At 37.7% G+C, this 21434-nt stretch overlaps 1 protein-coding gene across 1 annotated transcript in view; it reads right to left on the bottom strand.

Moving 5' to 3' along the window:
- The window catches only part of LOC133646639 (protein unc-79 homolog), a 116881-nt gene extending 96948 nt beyond the window's left edge, over positions 1–19933 (bottom strand). Inside the window, exons 1-3 of the mRNA XM_062042220.1 lie at positions 19804–19933; positions 5721–5841; positions 388–701 (exon numbers count right to left, since the gene is read on the bottom strand). Of these exons, the coding sequence (XP_061898204.1) occupies positions 388–701; positions 5721–5841; positions 19804–19825 (457 nt within the window). The 5' untranslated portion in view covers positions 19826–19933. The remainder of the gene's footprint in view (positions 1–387; positions 702–5720; positions 5842–19803) is intronic.
- Positions 19934–21434: the final 1501 nt, after the last annotated feature.

Below are 21434 nucleotides of genomic sequence, written 5' to 3'. Positions count from 1 at the left end.
TTATGAAAAATAAAATGAATTAAAAAAAAAAAAAACAGTGGAAATCATTCCCTGGTGCGCTAACAAAGTCAAAGTTGCCTGACAGTATGTTTTCCATTTAGCATAATCGCATGAGCATAAGCATTTTCTCCCACTGCACATAACAAACATGCGGTCGAATATGATGCAGAGAAGAGGCTGGTGTGTCCAATGGCTTATGAACGATTAGGTTGACAGGATCCAGCGTGCTCCCAATCACCCCATGCATCCCTCAAGATCCTCAGCGGGACTTTTCTCTCCATCCCGTTACAAAAGAGGCCAAAAAAGCGGAAGTGGCTTCATGCAGGCCAGACGGCTCAGGGGGAGGATGATGATGACAAACAGTGTTGCACTGGGGCCTTGACTCACCATGCTGACCGTGCTGCAGCAGGGGCACCAGGTCAAGCAGGGTCACGAGGGTCACATAGAGGCCCTGATAGTCCAGAGAGGGGTACTCTGAGAGCTGAGCGTCCCGACTCTGCTGCCCCTGCCCCCCGCGGTCTGACGGGGCATCGCGCAGAACGCTGTAAAGGAGGGAGCGAGTAACTGTAGGGTTGATGGAACTGACTTGTGGTCTTAGAGATGGGGTGAGTGGGAATGGCACAGGAAAAAGACACATGGTCATGGGCACGGCCAAATGGGAAGCTTCCTGGTTCTCCTTCCTGCCTGTGCGGGACAGAATGCTGCTCCGGGGTGGGGAGGGAGGGGGAGGGGAGGGAAGGGGGAACAAGGGAAAAAAAGAGACAACAAAGACACAAAAAAACAGCACATTACATTGAAATGGCACTACAGAGACAGCGTAAATAGAAAAAAACAAACCCAGATAAACCCCACATAGGATGCAGTGTCTCACTATTTGACTGTATTGCTCTGCTCGCTCTGTTCACTATGTCACTTTAGGTCAATTTGTCCGCATTTGTCAGACTTGGGGAAAGAAAAAGGAAAAAACATGAGCACAAACTGCGATGATCACTGCATCTCATGCGTATCTGGTGACAAGGAGCAAAAATATAAAAATGGCATGTTTTCAGTGGCAACCCCATACTTCTCCAAAATGAAGGCAGGGGCAGAGCAAACGTGTCTGCCCCTCGTTAGCTGCCAACTTTCCAATCAGCGAGGTTGGTGGCTGCCATGCAAAAAAGGCCAATGTGCAGGCGTGGAATTTGTGGGAAGAAAAAAACAAAAAACAAAACAAAAATTTCCTTGTCTTTAGTGGGGCTGTCAAAGATGGGAGTGACACCAACTTGGTTTAGGGAAAATACAGAGGTGACACTTTTGAAACATGCTTCAGCCAGTAATAAACATGTGTGTGAGCTTGGATCAAAAGCTCCGACGTCACAGCACATGTTTATTGCACCAGAGAAATAATGTCCGTATGCATACAATATGATACTGCACCAGTATCATCGGGAGAAATAATGAGATCCAACAGGCATATGGATTCAGGTTTTTAAAATAAATGTCACTAATCTACGGTAGAGGAGAAACTAGAATGACAAAGGAATAGGTTGTATAGAGGGGGGAATGTTTGTGAGCTAATGCAGGATGGACACTTGTGTTTGCTGTCCCCTGGGGAGGGTGGTGGACATATTGCGTTTTAAGAGGGAAAACAAAAAGAAAAAACTAGTCGGGTTGAGTGTGGAGGAGGGGAGGAGGGGCTAGAAAGCATTGCTCATTTACTGCAGTGCACACTATAGTTTGTATTCACCTGACGTCACGTCCGGCTCATTAACTATGCAAGGCTCCAAGTGGTGGTCAAGCGAGCCTCTGCCCTATGCTTGCATTGTTTTAGGCTGTATGAGCCGTTCAAATCGGTCAAAAACTTCTCCAGAGTTCTTCGAGAGGTAATTAAGAAGGGCGAAAGAGTGCACGATTTTACAAACGACGATGAGAAAATTGGCTCTCGAATATAGCTCTCCGGTCCAAGGGAAAAGAGTTAAAGAATGCACGAGTTTGCAGGGATCACTTTGTTGAAGATTTGTTTGATGTATCTACAAAAGGTAGTATTTCCCATTTAAGTATTATCTACATATCATTTCTATTTTATCTTGTTTCTGAGTTTTTAAATCGCATTTTTGCCGCACATGTTTCGTAAACCACCAACTCGGCGAGTCTAAATAAAAGAAAGCAAATGTGAGCAAAACCTAAAAGAGTTAAGCTTTAACCAAAGGCAGCAATCATAAATGAAGCTTTCAGCACAAACACAACGTTGAGATCTATAATTATATTTTGATAAAGACGGGTAATGCCACGCGTATTCATAACAACGTTGTCAACAACAACAAAGTAACATGGCCAGGCAGTTACAGTGAGCTGCGAACACTTCTGCGACTTTTTCACCACCAGCCAGGTCTTTAGTGGTGTCTCCGATTATCTCTACGAGTGGTTCACATAATGGTAAAATGAAAATCAATCAATCGAGGCTATCAAGTGCTATTCCCAGTTTGTTTACAAGGACGCGTCCTCACAAGACGTGAAGTTAAATCATGAAATGCAACCTTAACTGAGCAAAAACGATGCATGATTTATCCGGGAGAGTCTTAATACCAATTTCCTTGACCCAGCCACACACAGTTGTAGGCCTCTGTGCTTTTCCAAGCTTTCATATGTTTTGTCGTGTAAAATGACATCTGGCGCACCAAGTAGTTTGACATGTTTGGGTACACGACAGATGGATAATCCTTGAGATCATTTGACACATATTTTTTGATAACAGGTTCGATTCTATTCCTAAGTTAGATTTTTTGCTCGTATCTGCTTTTAACGGTAAGATCTAGACCCCTTTCGTACTCGTATAGTCCGCACGCTGTTTGCTGCACGGTAGCCATATTGGTTTGGTTGACCACCCCCGGGAGCAATCTATATAGTAATAATTAGAGCTGGTTTAACAGGCCAGTGACTGCACTCATATTAAAAAGTTTGGTAAAAGCATGTTGGTGATTGGGGAAGTCAAATCTCATTTTTTAACATGAAATGTTTGGCTCTAGCAGCAAAATGCAACATTTTACAAATTATCAGTGTACAGTAGATGCAGAAAGTCAATGCGCGGCCATTAAAATAACACATTTTTAGTAATTTTGAGAGAAAAAAAGACAATTTAAAATAATTTCAAAACCTAATAACTGGTACCATTTTGTGAATGATAAATGAGCTACAAGATGATTGTATGTCCTTCAACTGATCACCAAGCCAGGGTGTACCCAGCTGGTATAAACTCCAGCTCACCCGCCACCCTAATACTGTAATTGTGCACGCCTTAAAACTAATACTTTGTTGAAACACTATATAAATTCAATGGCAGCATTCAGTCTTTAGTGGTATATCCAAATATATGATATAGACTCCTACTAATTGCTTTTATCATGATTTTTTTTGGTCCTAAATTATGCATTTTTGAGGCTAAAAATGGCTAAATAAACTACAAATATCAATAATACAGTAATATTGGCCACTTGAGGACACTTGAGTAATATTGGCCACTTGAGCGTGCTGTTCAGTATTGTGGCTACTGATTGGCTAAAAAAGTTGTAAAGGATGACTAAAAGGTGTTGTTTAATGTCTAGAGGGCTCTTATAATGTTGAAAAATGTATATAGAAGGTTTATAACAGTTTTTTTATGCTAGAGCTATTAAGATATTTGGTTTAAAAGTAATGATTCCTACTTTGCTAAAAAAAATGTTATCGCGGTCATGTCAGGAAACTTATTAGCAGCGATAAACAAGGGGTGACTGTACCTCAGTTTCCGTATGCCCCACTTGTCATGTACTTTAATTTTCAGTATTCGACAACAATTTTCACCAAAAATGTTGCGCTTCATTCTTGGTTTAGTTACAACTAAACATTCTGTGTGACAAACTGGTTTGTTTGCCAGTGTATCATTCCCCCGGAATCAATTGCTCAAACAAAGAATCTCTTTTTATTTTAATTCCAAAAAAAAATACACATTGGGGCCAAAAAAAGTAGTGAGTGCCAGCACTTTGATAAGGAAGGGGAGAAACACACCTGAATTTAACAAATAATTCATAGCAGAATCACCAACCTTCTTCAATAAAGGTTAAAATTATTGATTTAATTTGTCATTTATATGTACAGTATATCACATTGTTTTCTGCACGTACAACAAAAATGATTCTCGATTAAATGTGTTTTGTGTTAATATCTTTTTTTGGATTAACTGCTTCGTTTTCATACAATTCGGTCTTTGTCTGACTTATAGGAGTCGTACCGAGGTACTACGGTATATCTTAATCAGCAGAGCGCTCAGCCCTCATAAGATCAGACTGTTTGATTTGGATGCATGTTTGGGGTAATTGGCATGCTACAGGTGCTTCAACAAAGTACAGTAGGCTACTGTTCGTATACAACTTTTTATTTTTAATTATTCTCTCAATTACATTGTTTAAACATTCCATCTCTATACCACGTGTCCTGATTAGGAGTTGGAACCTAACCAAGCTGACTTTGGGCAAAAGGCAGGGTACATCCTGGATTGGTCACCACAGGGCACATAAAAACAAACAACCATTCACATTTACATTCACACCTACTGGCAATTTAGAGTCTCCAATTAACCCAACTTGCATGTTTTTGGGAAAGTACCTGGAGATAACCCATGCAAGCACAGGGACAAAAGAAATCAAGTTTAGAAATAATTTATATTGGCCTTTTCACAAATCACAAAATGTGGTATTTGAATAGCGGTGTATTGACTTTTTACAGCCACTGTAACATTTTGTCACAGAACCAAGTCAATACACAGACTGAATAATAGAACCTCTGGTTGTTTTCACTGCCCATTTCTCATCTACAACACGTCATCGATTTGAACCATGAACAACACGCAGACGCACTTGCACGCATACATTGGACGTGTGCACGCAAACACAAACGCACACTGTGTGTGTCTGGACACACACACACAAAAGTATACACACATATACACATAAAACACATGTAGAAATGCACTGATATAGACACGTGACATTGACTGTCCAACTCTGAGCTGTCAGTTCAATGCATAATCACACTTTTTGCTAAAATAATGGTCAGATAATGTTTTTTTTAATTCTCCTTATTATTTAAAGTAGCATGTGAATATGCAACTATTCTAGCTTACATGACATTGCCACTTGAGACGGATTGTCACGCTTGCAGCATTTATTCTGTCATGTGCTAAAGAAAGAAAAAAAAATGCAATTCTATGTCCCTCAAAGTATGAAAAATAAAGTGTCTTTTTAGAACAATATCTTAGTTGAAAATGTGGATCAGCCTCCAGTAATCCCTTGGTTTTTATATGTGAGCAAAGACTGCAGTAGGGATGCAGAATATCCTGTCATTTCATGAGGAATGACATATTTGATGTGTCTAACTAAAATGGCTGTGCCGGAGGAAGAAAATAACATGTTCTTCCTCAGCCTTCCCGTGGGAGCAGGCTGACCCTCGCAACCATAGAGCAGCCCTCCGTAAGCCCCTCAGGGAGGAGCACATCAGGCTACACCAGGGAAGCGTCCATCCAGCAGCTGACCACTAAATCAATATGCTGGAGCTGCGCATTTGCTCTTTTTCTCCATCTATCTCATATCATATTGTCAGTAAAATGGTGTCACTACTATCAAAACAGTGCTTGGTTAAAATATCTGACCCAAAAAAGACTATCAAACATTGTGTAATGTGTTACCTGTCTCCAGAGCAGGTGTACTTACCTGAGCAGGGTTTGGGAAAAGTATTTCAGTGTGTTTGCAATGTCAGTTCCAGAGGGCACGGGGTAAATATTGTGTTGCACACGGTTGTGATACTCTTGCAAGTATCGTATCTTAGAAGCAACTACAGACAAAATAAAGAGCAGAGTGACAAGCCAGTCAGCAATTTCAAGTACTATCACACTGCGTTGATCAAATGTAGTTGAAGTGAAATGATTCTACTGATGCCCCCATTACAATATTAAAAAGAGGCTGCGTTTTCATCATGTGACCTTTTTTTTGTTCTCTCTATGGGGTTACAGGAAGCCAGAGGGGAGGCGCTAACCTACTGCTTACAGCAGTAAACAAAGGGATCCTGGTTCAAGAATCAAAACAAGCCCAATTTGCCTACTCTGTGTTTTAATTTGCTTTAAATTAAGCATTGAGTGTGCACTAGCTTTGTACACAACATAAAAAGAAAAACGTGCTATGACCACAAGCAGGGTTCCATTCCGCTATCGCTGGTATGTCAAACTTCTTTTATTTGAGGGCCATATCGCAGTTATGGCTGTCCTCAGAAGGTTGTTTGTAACTATAGTATATTCATTTAAATGTATAGGGGTTCACCCATGATATAGATGCACTTGCTTTTTTTCTACTAGTTACGCTGTAAAAGAAATCTGTAAGTTTTATGGTAAAAAAAAAACGGCAACACATTTTGCCAGAATATTTCCTATAGTATATTACTCTAAATGGAAACATGGTACCACTGTTTTACAGTAAAATTGTGTATTACCATAATTTCTGACTATAAATCGCTACTTTTTTTTACCAGGCTGTGAACCCTGCAGCTTATAATATGTTGCAGTTGATTTATGGATTCTTATTCGCTAATGGCCATAATGTTTTATATTCAACAAATAGTTGTTGTTATTGTGTGTGCTATGGCACCATCTTTTGGACAAGTTCGCTCACCGCAGGTGGTGCGGGTTGAAAATGTACTTCCTGTTTTGTGCCTTGAACCAGAAAAATAACCGGCCGTAGCGTTTCTGCTTCAAGGGGTTATTCGTTCATCACTCTAAGCAACGTTTGTAAGTTTTACAATATAACTAAAGCAATTCACACTTATTAAACCGTCCCATGTGTGATGTCTGTAGGAGTGTTTTCATGCATATTGTACGTGCTATCGTAATATAATCAAGTCGTTAGCACTAGCGAATATGCTTACACGTTACAAGTGTTTGTGTTCGTATCTTTAACTTACAATGTATGTATTGTTTCAGTTTCAAAAATGTACCAAAACATCACTTTGGAGTTATTGAGTCTGTTTAGCTGATTGAAGAGCTTGCTTCCGCAGCTAGTGGGTCCATCATGATGACTTTTGTTTTGTTTGCTATGTGACAGGCACCGCTTTAAAACAATTAAGCTATGAAAAAAATATTTACACAATCTTTCGTAGGGTTAGGGTTAAAGGAGCCATATGTACTAATTTCATGTCAAGTCATCATTAAATGGTCCTAGTATGTCAAAAGGAATTAATAAATCATGTTCCTGTATAACTGATAACAGTAGTTCGGCCGGGATATGCTCATTTCAAAATTAGATTTGCGGCCCCAAAATATTGTTATTGTTTTCATTTCAATGTCCCGCCCTCCACCGTTTGACCAATTAAAAAGTCTGTGAGTGTGTCACATCCAGGTTGCCAGTCACCTTCATTGAGCTACTGCCACTGGTAAAGTTACAAAACATGTCAGACCTTAGTAAATCTAAAAGGTGTGATTACGATTCTCAACTTTTTCATGACAAAGCCAGGAACAAAACGAGGATTTGTATCGGGGATGCCTTTGAAAGATGGAGACGATTGAAGGCGCAGAAGATTTTTTCGTTTGACGTCAAACTTGTTCATTTCCTAGTTGATAGGTAAGTCAGGCATTTACGTTTTCTTATTACTTATAATAAATGGAAATGGACATTTCGTATGTAAACTATATTGTCCAATATAGTCTATGATCTTGTCTAACAAAGCTAGTATGTTCGTGCAACGAATGCTTAGCATGCTAGCCCGGTCAATGACACATCGACATATAGGCTAACAGGGGAAATATATGCCTGTTAGCCTGTATGTCGATGTGTATTACAACTGACATGGCAACATATATTTTCGACGAATAAAACCTATGTGGATATGGGTAGTGTCAGTGCCTATTTCGTTCTCAATATGACGATACGCTGAGGAAATGTGTTCCAGTTAATTGCAGTTTCTGGTACTGTATGTGCATCACACACCTATGGGGTGGTATTTGCTTAGCACAATATAATGCATTACATGTAATGATTTTCTACTTTGTGTATTGACATGGTAGTAGGCTATATGATTTATGTGTTACGTGGTTTTGCCTAACGTGGGTTGGCTCATAGAATTGCATTCTGCACTGAAAGATGGTGATGTGTGTACATGGAAGAGAATGCAGTGCGTCAGGTTGGATGCAACATGAGTTATGCTGAACGAAATGTGGCGGTAATTTTACTCTTGGCCTTGGCTTGCCATGAAAGTAGGCCTATGCAATATATAATATACTATATATTATTAGATATAATTATTTCGATGGTGGTCCGTGCGGTCAAACTAGACATTTTAGCAGGGTGCCAACAATCTGTCCCGACTCCCGACGAAAATATTGCTGCGTACCTTAACAAACATTTGGCTAATCGACATCTGTAAAATGTAGCATAATTATTTAGTAAACCATCTTGCAAGAAGCATAAACAAGAGAAACCTACGGCGTAGGACTAATCGGTTGCCATTTGAAGTTCCTTGGAGTAGGATTCGGATTCTGCTGCATATCTGGCAACCTCAGTCATGGAGAGTGGGAGGGAACTACAGAATTTTGACCATGATTGCAGTACCATTACTGGCCACATTATTACATATGGCACCTTTAATATACAGTATATCTGTGACTTATAGCCCGTTGCATCTAATAAATGTAAAAAAAAATATTTCTTAAATACCGGTGTGCTCTATAGCCAGGAACATTTGGTACTGTAGTAGGAAAAAACTGTAGCATTGTTTTTACAGTAAAATCTACAGTTGTTGTTTTTATGGTTTATTACTGTAAATTGAAAAATGGTGCAACAGCATTTTTAATAGTAAAATTCTGGTGACTGAGCTACCAGTTGTTTTAACAGTAAAATCTGCTGTCATTTTTACAGTGTACCAACTGATGGATAATTTGCTTTAAAATCATGAGTCAAGCAGGTTATTCAGATTTATTTTTATTTTTAACAAATAATGTTTGGAACGTATGTTAATATAGTAATTCTTGCATTATTAGATAATATTGAAGATATACAATTGCATTCACTAAATGTATTTTTTTCTGTCAAAATTGAAAGACCAAATACATCAAGTTATAAAAGATGGACACATTATTCTCAGGCTTTCGCAGGCCATATGAAATTATGTGACAGGCCAAATCTGGTTTGACATCTGTGCTATATTGTATGGCACAATGGGCCTGATGTACTAAGTTTAAAATACCACAAGCTGAACAGTGCCTTCAAACTATAAAATAGTGAGTACTTCTAGTGGGAGTGCTGTGTGTGATCTACTAAGACAGCAGGTGAAATTGAAAAGTGGTGCAGATTGCATTTTGTGGTGCAATTTACAATGGAAACCACTTTTTTGCGCACTGAAGGTGGGAGAGGCTGTTGCACTAACAGCGAATGTGAACATGCATATTGCAAGAAGTCTTTGTCACATAGTGAGCCATGAGATACAGTCCGGTGTGCCGTTGGAGAAGATCTAATTTCACCTATTTGGGTTAAAAATATTTTTTGCAAACCAGTAATTATAGTCTGCAAATTATGTGTTGTTGTTGAGTGTCGGTGTTGGCTAGAGCTCGGCAGAGTAACCGTGTAATACTCTTCCATATCAGTAGGTGGCAGCCCGTAGCTAATTGCTTTGTAGATGTCGGAAACAGCGGGAGGCAGTGTGCAGGTAAAAAGGTGTCTTATGTTTAAACCAAAAATAAACAAAAGGTGAGTGCCCCTAAGAAAAGTCATTGAAGCTTAGGGATAGCTATGCAGAACGAAACTAAAACTGAACTGGCTACCAAGTAAACAAAAATAGAAGGCTGGTCGACAGCAAAGACTTACTGTAGAGCAAAGACGGCGTCCACAAAGTACATCCGAACATGACATGACAATCAACAATGTCCCCACAAAGAAGGATAAAAACAACTGAAATAGTCTTCATTGCTAAAACAAAGTAGATGCGGGAAATATCGCTCAAAGGAAGATATGAAACTGCTACAGGAAAATACCAAAAAAAGAGAAATAGCCACCAAAAGAGGAGCGCAAGACAAGAACTAAAACACTACACTCAGGAAAATAGCAAAAAACTCAAAATAAGTCACGGCGTGATGTGACAGGTCGTGACAGTATACCTACTTTGAGACAAGAGCTGTAGTGGTGCATGGTTGGTTATGGTTTAAATTCATATCCAACAATTGACAATGACAATTGACAATTGACAATTGACAATGACTTTTTATTGTCAACTGAGTTTTGTTTTATAATGATTTGGTGTGCCTCTGAATTTTTTCAACGCAAAAAATGTGCCTTGGCTCAAAAAAGGTTGAAAAACACTGACATAGGGGATTTGTTAGTCATATATCTTCTATATAAAAAAACGAACATCAACAAAAAAAAAAAAAACACCAGCAGGCACAAAAGCGCGTTGGTTTTAATCAAACTCTTCAGTCATCCAGGAGCTATAAAATTAAAAAAATATATTGTTAATCAGACAGTATGTCTGATATTTTAATTTTTAACAGTCCATAGAGGTTGACAAGCATAGCCGTGTGTGTAACTGTGTCAGTTGCACATCCTTTTATGATGCGCTAAATAAAAATATCGCTCACAATTGAGTGGTTCATTTAGCCTACTAATGTGTATTTATAAATGGTTGATTTATATAGGCTAGTAAGGTAAAGTTTTGTACCTGACAAGTTTCGGCTATCTTGCTTCTGCAGCCTTCCTCAGAGGTGTCATGTGACAAACAATTGAGTGTTTTCTTAATAAAATAATAACTATGCGCAGAATAATGACATTTGCATCTTCTCCTCCCAGTATTGTGTGCCGCTTATTCTGCCCACTAAAGAGACACAATCCTCTGTGCACACGTTTATTGGATCAGTTTTGCATGTGTTATAAAGTTTACACTTAATTTAGTACATGCAAATATTTAGTAGATCAGGCCCAAAATATTTTGGTGTGTGACAGTTAGGGATGGGTACCTTTCATGTGAATTGATACAATACTGATTCCTGGTACCTAGGAAAGGATACCGGTACTTAACTTTCAGCACTTGTGGGTGTGTTCATGTGTTAATAAAAATAGATTTGTTTATTAATACAATCTCATTTTATAATTTAACTTTTAACATTGAGCTGATAATGATAGCTTTGCTGTACATGTATTAGACTTCTGAGTCTCATTTGCAAGTATTACATAGTAGAGTTTACATGCAGTTGCAATTCCAAGATATTAGATGGCAGTAGTGTATAGGCTACAGCAGAGGTCCCCAAACTTTTTTGTACCACGGACCGATTAAATGTAGGCATTATTTTCACTGACCGGTATTCCACACGTGGCAGATAAATACAGCAAAAATAGGTGCAAAAGCCTAAAGACTGACCGCACAGTTCCTGTCTTCACAATAAAAGTGCCGCTCCATCGCACCTGTGCTAACAAAATAAGAGTCTCTGAAAGCCAGCGCAAACAAGCTAGCAAGCTACGGAGTTTGCCGCCAATGTATTTCTTGTAAAGTGTATAAAAACGAATATGGAAGCTGGACAAATAAGATGCCAAAAACCAACCACATACATGTGGTATTAGACAGAAAGGAGGAACTTTTTTTCTCCTCCATTTGAAAACGTGGACGTTATCAGCACTGCTGTCTGATTCCAATCAATGCAAGTCATCAAAATGAGGTAATACACCAACTTATATTCTTGTCTTCATAAAAGAAAGGAATCTATATGTTAAACATGCATGTATATTCATTAAAACACCTTTAACATGTGAACAAAAACAGCAAAATAAATAAATATAAATTATATACCGAATATATAAATGTATGTATGTATATATATATATATATATATATATTTTTATATATATATATATATATATATATATATATATATATATATATATATATATATATATATATATATATATATATATATATATATATATATATATATATATATATATATATATGTGTGTGTGTATGTATATGTATATATGAGGTAGATCGCCTCGACTTGATCAGCTTTGGCGGGCCAGCTGTGGCCCGCCAAAGCTTTTCAATTGGCCTGCCAAACATCACCCAAATAGGCTTAATGAAACCATTTAAAATAGGCTAGCCAATGTATGCAGTACTGCTGCCACCCCACAGGGGGCAACAGCGAGACATGTGCCTCACAATGAAGCAGCAGTGGGTGAATAGAAGAAGATGGCACTATTGACCCCAAAAAATAAATAAATAAATTACGAAAATCGGACTCAACAATGACTGGATCCCCGGTCTTTCTGTGTAGAGTTTGCATGTTCTCCCCGTGACTGCGTGGGTTCCCTCCGGGTACTCCGGCTTCCTCCCACCTCCAAAGACATGCACCTGTGGATAGGTTGATTGGCAACACTAAATTGGCCCTAGTGTGTGAATGTGAGTGTGAATGTTGTCTGTCTATCTGTGTTGGCCCTGCGATGAGGTGGTGACTTGTCCAGGGTGTACTCCGCCTTCCGCCCGAATGCAGCTGGGATAAGCTCCAGCCACCCCCGCGACAAGCGGTAGAAAATGGATGGATGGATGGATGGATGGATGGATGGATGGATGGATGGATGGATGGATGGATGGATGGATGGATGGACAACAAAGTATGAATGTTCTACCCAGAGCAAGTGCTTGAGTCATTGTTTCCTGTCGGACCTTTAAACCGACGGACAACGTTCCAGACCAGCAGCAACAACGAAAGAAATCCACACGTGTAAGCTTCATCACAAAACTTGCTAATATATTTGTAAGCAGATATTGTGCATTAAGGTATTTAGTTTGTTTTAGATTGAAATTGCTGACTGCGTGATGTTTTTTGTATTCGTGGTCATTTTGTTTTTTGTCTGAGAGCAACTCCGATGATCAAAGCACATTTAATACATGTACCGCTAAATTTTACCAGTATAGGGCGATAACGCCACACTTTAGGTTTGATTGTGTGTTGGCCCTGCGATGAGGTGGCGACTTGTCCAGGGTGTACCCTGCCTTCCGCCCGAATGCAGCTGGGATAGGCTCCAGCCACCCCCGCAACCCCTAAAGGGACAAGTGGGAGAAAATGGATGGATGGATGGATGTGTTGAGAGGGACAAGCGGTAGAAAATTGATGGATGGATGGAAGTCACATACACTGTGTGCAATGTTTGATGTAGATGTTGTTTAATTTCTACAGTTTTTAATTTTAATTTTACTGCGTAAACATCTGTAGTTTATTTTGTGAATGTCTTCATACTAAACTTTCTATTTGATTTATGTGAAATATACAATAGACATTATACTTTTGTAATGTTTATTTTGTGTTTATATGTTCAGTGTTACAAACCTAAATGAAGGAAGAAGTGTAAAAAAATTAAACTAAAGAAAAAAAATAATTCAAAAGAAGGAACATCAATCTTCAACAAAAACTGGAGCTTCTTCTTTTTCTCTTTGCTTTAAACTAGCTGCACACGCTGGAAACAAGTAGCGAGGGCAGAATAATGAATTTATTGACAGTGCATTGTGAATGCTGATGTGTTTACTTTGCAATTAAGTAAACACAGTCTAAAAGGAATAACCTGTGGAAGCAGTTTCCGATGAAATATCTACATTTCAATGTTTGGCCCATGTGGCCCTCTTTATTATGTATTTGAATAGCCCTGACCTAGACCCAGTCTGACTGACTTCGCTCTGAGTGCTGCTTGAGTTATTTGCCCGCCAAGTGTTTGAAAACAGAGTCTGCTACCGGACGTGACGTAACGTGCAGCAAAAGTTTTATTTTGAATCGATACCTGGTTGTACCGACGGAATTCGGTTGGTGCCAAAAAAAGTATAACATTTTGTACCCACTCCTAGTGACAGTATGGACATTACAGCAGTACTAAAACAACACATCTAATGGTGCTCTAAGACTTTTGAACCATACAATAGGTCTGCTTCATATTGGGGTTAACTTTAACCATACCTCTTCAGGTCACAATTACACTAAGCAGTAATGCTGAGAATTTATTATACTGTACAGGCACATTCACAGACATATTTGGGGGGCAGGTTCTCAGGTTAGAAAAACGAGCACCCCTTAACGTAACAATATTATTTTTATTAGGTTAAAAATTAGGAATAAATACAAACTAAAATCAATGAATTAAAGTAAAAAAATAGCATGCACAGCAGACATTTTTTTACTGTTTTGGAGCTTAATCAAAAGCAGCATCACACTATATTCTAAAAATACCTCACTAGACTGTCGAAGCTCAACTTAAGACCCACCTTTCATCTCATAATGACAATCTTAAATCAAATAAAATTAGTGAATTTGTCGAATTTGCACAACAGTAAATTATCTATAAACGATTTGCCTGACCCACATTTCTTCCTCAGAATAGCTAGCTCAGTGGTTCAATGCTTCCTTTAGAAACAAGGGATGTAGGTTTGAGCCTCAGTTAGGGTATGTCTTACCTTTATTTCACTGGTTTAAAGGTGATGACAAATAAAAAAAACACATTTTTCTACAAAATTTCCATGTATGCCCTTTCCATTCGTCGGAACAGTAGCGACAGCGGCGCTCTTGGGGTTAATTATGCACTAAATGTCTTGCTTGGGAACCACTAGGGGTCTATCTGTGAACTTGCAGATAGTTTTCCTATTACATTGTCACGCCGTTTTGTGGTTTCAAACATATTCCTAGAACTTATTGGCATTGTTACTTTGTATCTTTAACCCTCATTATGTTTATTAGGGGTGAGGCTAAGTCTTCTGGGGGCAGTATGTCACAGAAAAGGAAAGTGAAATTAGACAGGGCAGAAGTCAAGGATTGAACATGTGAAATAATCTTTGCCAGTGATAGTGATCCAAATGAGCTTGCATTTTCCTCACCTTGCAATACCCCTTTTGGTGTGCATTGCACACAAAGTCTTTTTATTTCTGTATTGTATATGTCCTTATTGTGTTATGAGTTGGGCGTTAATTTAGACATAACTTACGCATAAATTACAACTTACATTAAAACTTACATCACAGTTTGCAACCCGAGGACCACTTGTCACACACAAATTACTCATATCCCAGACAAAATAAAAAATTCAAATTATAATTTGTATGGGGTGAGTGTGTGTGTGAGGCTAAATGTGTTATTTTTGTCAGTTTTTGTCCATATACACAATATTCTGTATGTGTGATTGATTAATATGTGCTTATCCCTTGTGCCGCCACACATTATTGTGTCATGACTTAAGAGATCACCAGGTGGGAAAATTAACCAATTTCACTTAATTGGTCAGAAAATCATTATTTATGTACTACTACAAATAATGTATATTTGTTAATCTAGCGACGTCAGCGCTGCATACTGACAATTGTATGTTCTTCCACTAGATGGTAAAAGGTACAGTAATAATATGTGTATCCACCTGTTGCCATTCATACATTGATTGAGTCCTGAAAGATTTTTGAAAATATATGACTTATTTATTAGCTTGTGGAAAAACTGCTCCAGAGCACTTATTTTCAAAGTATGGCACCGTAAGACTGCCAGCAGGGATTAAACTATGTTTGGCATCCCCCTAATTCCATAACAAAATGATTTTCTTGAGCATATTTTGAGAATGTGTCTGCACACTACAGTCTATGTTTACTCTGTTACTGTGAGAAATAAACCTTTATCAATTTTGCCTTAAAACATTACTCAAGTTTGCGCTGCAGGTTTGAAAAATATGTTTTTCTCTATTATTCTTTAGTTACATAATGTGCCTGGTATTATATGCCTCACTCTTTGAAAAAATAGGTGTATGTCACACCAGGATCCTTTAGAATGCTGCAAAGATTTTTTTTCACTTCATATCTTACCCAATAAGATATTAATCTTGACGCTAGGCTATTATTTTGATGTTTGTTTATTGATCATTATATGATCTTGATGTGTGTTTTACTTTGTATACTGTATATGTTTAGAATATGTGTTTTGATCCCTTTATATTTGAGCTAAATGGGTTATTTGTGTGCGTGTTTTCCATCTTTTATTTTTTACTTTCTACTGATTTTACTCCTGTTAAGCATTTTGGTCAATGGTTACTGATTTTTAAAGATGCTCATGATTGCTCATTACAAACATTATTGGTTTCTCTTTATAGTCATTGCAGCACTTTTATTTTTGTTTCCATTTTCTGTTTGCCACTAATTTTCTTGTATGAGCACTGCCTCCCTTACCTGTCCCTGATTGTCAATCATGAAATACCTGTTTCTGGTTGCCAATCAGGATGCTTTTTATGCCTGCTCTGGCTGGATTATTGTGCTTTGTACCTCCATGTTACATAGTGTTCCATATGCTTCTTGTGACTATATAGCCATTTTTGTGCACTTCCCTGCTGCACTATTTTAGTTTTTGTCTTTAAAAACATTTTTACCTGCACTTCACCTGTCGTCTCCGCATTCTGGGGTCCAGACCAACAACACCTACACACGACTGTAACACGCTACACAAAAAAACCGTCATTTCCTGCTAGAAGACACTCATTAAACAAATAAAAAATGTTTAAACTCAATATTTGGCTACAGTGTAGGAATCATTTTGGCTTTGTATAAGTGCTGTGCAAAGGTATTAAGGTCACTCATAACCTTATAATTTCAATGTACTTTTTCACATACAGTGCTGAACATAGTAGAACAGTAAATAGGACAGAAATTAATAGGGTTTCATTCTACAGTATCTATCTTTGAAGGAGGGATGTGTTTTCAACACTACCTTTGTTGTTTAACTTTTTTTTGCCTTCATTTAGAATATTTCTATATAATTTTTTAACACTGTTTAATAATTCACAGGATTAGTTTAATGCATGTTATGAAATTATGAATATATGTTTGTGATAAAAATAAAAATGCAGCAAGAGGACATCTCCATGAATACTTTTCATTCCCCTACAGTTTTTTTTACCAGTTCTAAAAATACGTTTATAGGATTTTTTCCCCCCACTTTTGGCTTAGTTCCTGACGCAACACTTTAGAGGAATTGAACCCATGCCATAAAAGCACATACAATCACACCATAGATGAATAAAAATAAACAATTACCATAGCTTTAAAAACAACTGTGTATTAATGATGACCAAAGCTCAGCTTTGTGCGGTCCTAAACAAGATTGTGTTTGTGGCCTCATTTTGGTCTTTAACATTACTAATTTATTATTATTATTAGACGCCTGAATGGATCCCAACCCCACCCTAAACCTAACCTTAACGCCCTGCAAAAAAATATAATAATTAATTATTCTGGTTGAAACTAGCTTTTTAAAACACAAAACATTATTTTACCCCCTAATCCGTTGGTGTTTTTTTAATGTTTAAAAAGTTCAGTTATAAATTGTATATAAAATAGCCAGAAGGTGAGTTTTAATGACCATACAACCAGTCATTATTCACTTGAATATGATTATAAGTATATTAAGTTTAACTTAACTTCGTAGTGTTACATAGAGTTTAGCTAATTCATGAAATGAATAGTAAACATCATAATAGTACATCCATCCATCCATTTTCTACCGCTTGTCCCTTTCGGGGTCGCAGGGGGTCGCTGGAGCCCATCTCAACTGCATCTGGACGGTAGGCGGGGTGCACCCTGGACAAGTCGCCACCAGACCAATATTATAATCATTACATTATTATTATTGCATCTACTATCGAGGTTAATGCTCTCCTGTATTTAAACCTACTGCCGCCTCTTTTTCAAATGTGTATTTAGTTTCCATGAATGCACCACAATTATGTGCCATGAGATGCAAAAGTGAAACTCCAACACAGTTTTATCAATGCTGCCACAAACAGATGTGTTATATTTTTACCTTTCACCTACCACCTCCTCCTGGTTTCCAAATATTGGCGCTGTGTGTGAATGCATAAATGTGAGCTTCGATGACATCATGACGTCTGTGTTGAATTAACAGAGAATTGTTCCATGACGGGTCGGCCTCTACCAGGACGGATGGACCATTTTGCATTTTTGCAAGAGGGCTCAGGTAGTGTTACACATTCCTAATTTGATTTTAACTTCCTTATTGAACTTTGACAGCACAGTTGATTTGACCTTAACATCATATTTTATAACTGTTGGATTTAAATGAAGAAAAAAAAAACATTTTAAAATCTTTACAAAAGCCCAGGCCATGATCATGTGGCCCCCATAGTGGCTGTGGCTCTTAACAACTGCATATAGAGTTTATCCCACGGCCGGACTGAAAATGACCTATGAAACTACTGCACAGGACTGTGTGTGTGTATGTATACATATATATATATATATATATATATATATATATATATATATATATATATATATATATATATATATATATATATATTATATATATATATATATATATATATATATATATATATATATATATATATTATTTGTATTATTCTTATTTTTAAATTATTTATCTGTCCTTTTTTGTTTTTTATCATTACCATTTAATTATCTTATCTGTATATTGTAAAGCGTCCTTGGATTTTTTTGAAAGGCGCTTATAATGTAAATGTATTATTATTATTATTATTATTATTATCATTATTACTGTTATTATTTTTATATTCCTAGGATTGTCTCCTATATTGATCACAAATGAGCAATTTTCTTTGATGTCAGACAAACACTCCTCACTGCATGAATTGCTATGATTTGCCATGGTGCACATCATTACCAGGAGTTACATACCTCAGTTCCTCAAATCATTACTGCTATTAGTATGTATTATTCAATTTGTTATGTTTCATCTATAAATTTGCACTAATGGGTTTACTTGCAATTTAGTTGTACGATGTAAAATGTCAATAATGATCTATTCTATTCTATTCTATTCTATTAAGTGTTCCTGTAACCGACACACACGATTATTCATATATTCAGTCATTATCCTGCTCAGGGTCACACAAGTGAGCTCGAGGCTACCCCAGCTGACTTGTGGCTGCACACGAGACGGGTCATCAATCCCAGGGCACATATAAACAACCATTCACTCTCACAGTAACACTTATTGACAGTTTAAAGTCTCCAATTAAAATAGCATGGATGTTTTGGGAGATATGGGAAGAAATCTAATGCAGACCTCTCCAGCATGGTGTGCCAACACATGCTCCACCGTGATGCTCTACAGCCTAATGGGCTCTGCTTTAAGTTGCAATGATCCAAACACACTGCAAAAAAGTCAACATTTTGACATCCTAGATATAAAAAAAATAAAAGTTGAACCAACAGTTTATGACATCACTGATCACTAATCGGCATCATCTTCAACTTTTGAAAAACACTAAGTTCGACTGAATGACTGAATCAGGGCGACATTATGAAAGAATACCCGGGTTGTTTGAAAATCAAAAATGAAAAGGCTTCACAGGCATATTATTGACCAGTCTTAATGCCACCATATTGCTCATGGGAAGAATCCACCGAGTCGACCTTGAGAACAGCATCATCATGGTTGGTCTTAAATTTGTTTTTCGCTATCAATTAAAAGCCATGCAAATGATCGGCGAGGTTGTTTTAAGATGCAAATAAATGCAGAGGAGGCATTAGGAAGGACACACACACACACACACACACACACACACACACACCACACACACACACACACACACACCGAGTCCTCCAGCCTTCTTCCTCTGCAGTGTGAGGACGTGTTGCAAGCTGCCTTGGCAACCGAGATCCTCTCATCATCACCAAGGACAGCTCCCCCTCCATGTTCTCAGCCACCCGCAGAAGACAATGCAAAATAATAATATATCATAATACCAAGCAAATACTTACACTGTTCTGCCTTGGTGGACATTGCGGCGACACTTGTGGAGATAAAAAAGCCACACTGTCAATTTGTTGTGGGGATTTTTTTCTTTTGCACCCTCCTCGGTGTGCGTGTGTGCGTGCGTGTCCCTCAGTGGTGGACAAGTGAACACACACTCTCTCTCTCTCTCTCTCTCTCTCTCTCTCTCTCTCTCTCTCTCTCTCTCTCTCTCTCTCTCTCTCTCTCTCTCTCTCTCTCTCTCTCTCTCTCTCTCTCTCTCTCTCCCTCCTTCTCTCTCCTTGATTGTACCACTGTGCACGATGGATTTGTGCACTATTTTTGTTCGCCCTCTTCGTGTGCTTTTAGCCTTATTAAAACCAGCTGCGTGCGTAAAACCACAATTATGATGAGAACAATTGGATTATTTAGTGCAGGAAGATATTAGAGAAAGAAGGTTTCTTTTGCAGCTGCTGCAAACACACCTTTATAAATGGACTCATCCTGATTTGACAAATTGTCATTCAGGATATCCAACATTGCCTCTGAAGCATTTTGAAATGATTAAATGAGTACAAAACTGTGAAGTTTGTTTTGCCTCGGTGCACTTTACATATTAAATCCTCATATATGCCAGGCGTTCAACAGATGGTTGTCACACAATAGGCAGGACTTCTTCAATACAATGCAAGCTTGGATGCTGATATAAACATGGTTGTACCCTATTTGCATATGAAAGCCAAGGGATAAATAAAACATATTTTAAGGCAATGCAAAAACATAAGCTGATTAGAGATTTGACCTGAGGTCTCATTTTGGTTAGTGGCAATATTTTTTGGAGTGATTCCATGATCCATCCCATCTACGGCTGACTTAACACTTTAATTTCTCAACTGTTTATTGTGCTTGTAATAAAAGGAAATAAGGACCATTGTTAAGAGAACATATCTGATAATGATGACTACAAGTCCCTGTTAATGTGATTGTATGTATATTAAAGCCAAGGGTTGAATTAAACATATTTTAACTTATAGGCCCTGCAAAAAAAATGAAACAGGCTTGAGGGTGTTGACCTAATTCCGTTTCGTGCCAAGAATGTTTTTGAGATATTTCCACGCATCTCCAGCTGATGAGGAGCAACATTGTGTCACTATAGACCAGTGATTTCAATTATTTTCTGTTTTGCCACCCCGAGGAGGCAGAACAAAGTTAGCCCCCACTGCCCCACTATAAATAGTATAATTTGTCCAAACAATTGTTATAAGTACACCTCTGCATAACATTGCACCCTTATTAAAATTAAACAAAAAGAAAAAAGAAAAAATATAGACCAACTTAAAACAAATAATACCTTTATTAACATATTTGTATTTTTAGTCTGTAATAGAAAAGTGCATTAATTTGCCTGAAATTAAAAGAAAAAAGTTCTCTTATTCAAACTATAGAACATGTTTTACCGATTTGAACCATTTGAAACTGAAAAATAAAATTAAATAAACTCAATAAATAATAACATTCAAATTGATCAGCAACATTAACTCAGGAGCACAATATGTAAAACACTTTACAAACCAAAACAAAACAAAAAAAAAAACTGAATGTAAAGATTTGTTTAAATTTTTATAAAAATGAAGAGGTCAGGCTTAATGGCTACAATGAG

This window comes from Entelurus aequoreus, linkage group LG03 (assembly GCF_033978785.1).
Source record: "Entelurus aequoreus isolate RoL-2023_Sb linkage group LG03, RoL_Eaeq_v1.1, whole genome shotgun sequence".
Taxonomy (NCBI): Eukaryota; Metazoa; Chordata; class Actinopteri; order Syngnathiformes; family Syngnathidae; genus Entelurus; species Entelurus aequoreus.
The sequence above is the reverse complement of the archived record's forward strand: the minus strand, read 5'-3'. Positions and strand labels throughout refer to the sequence as shown.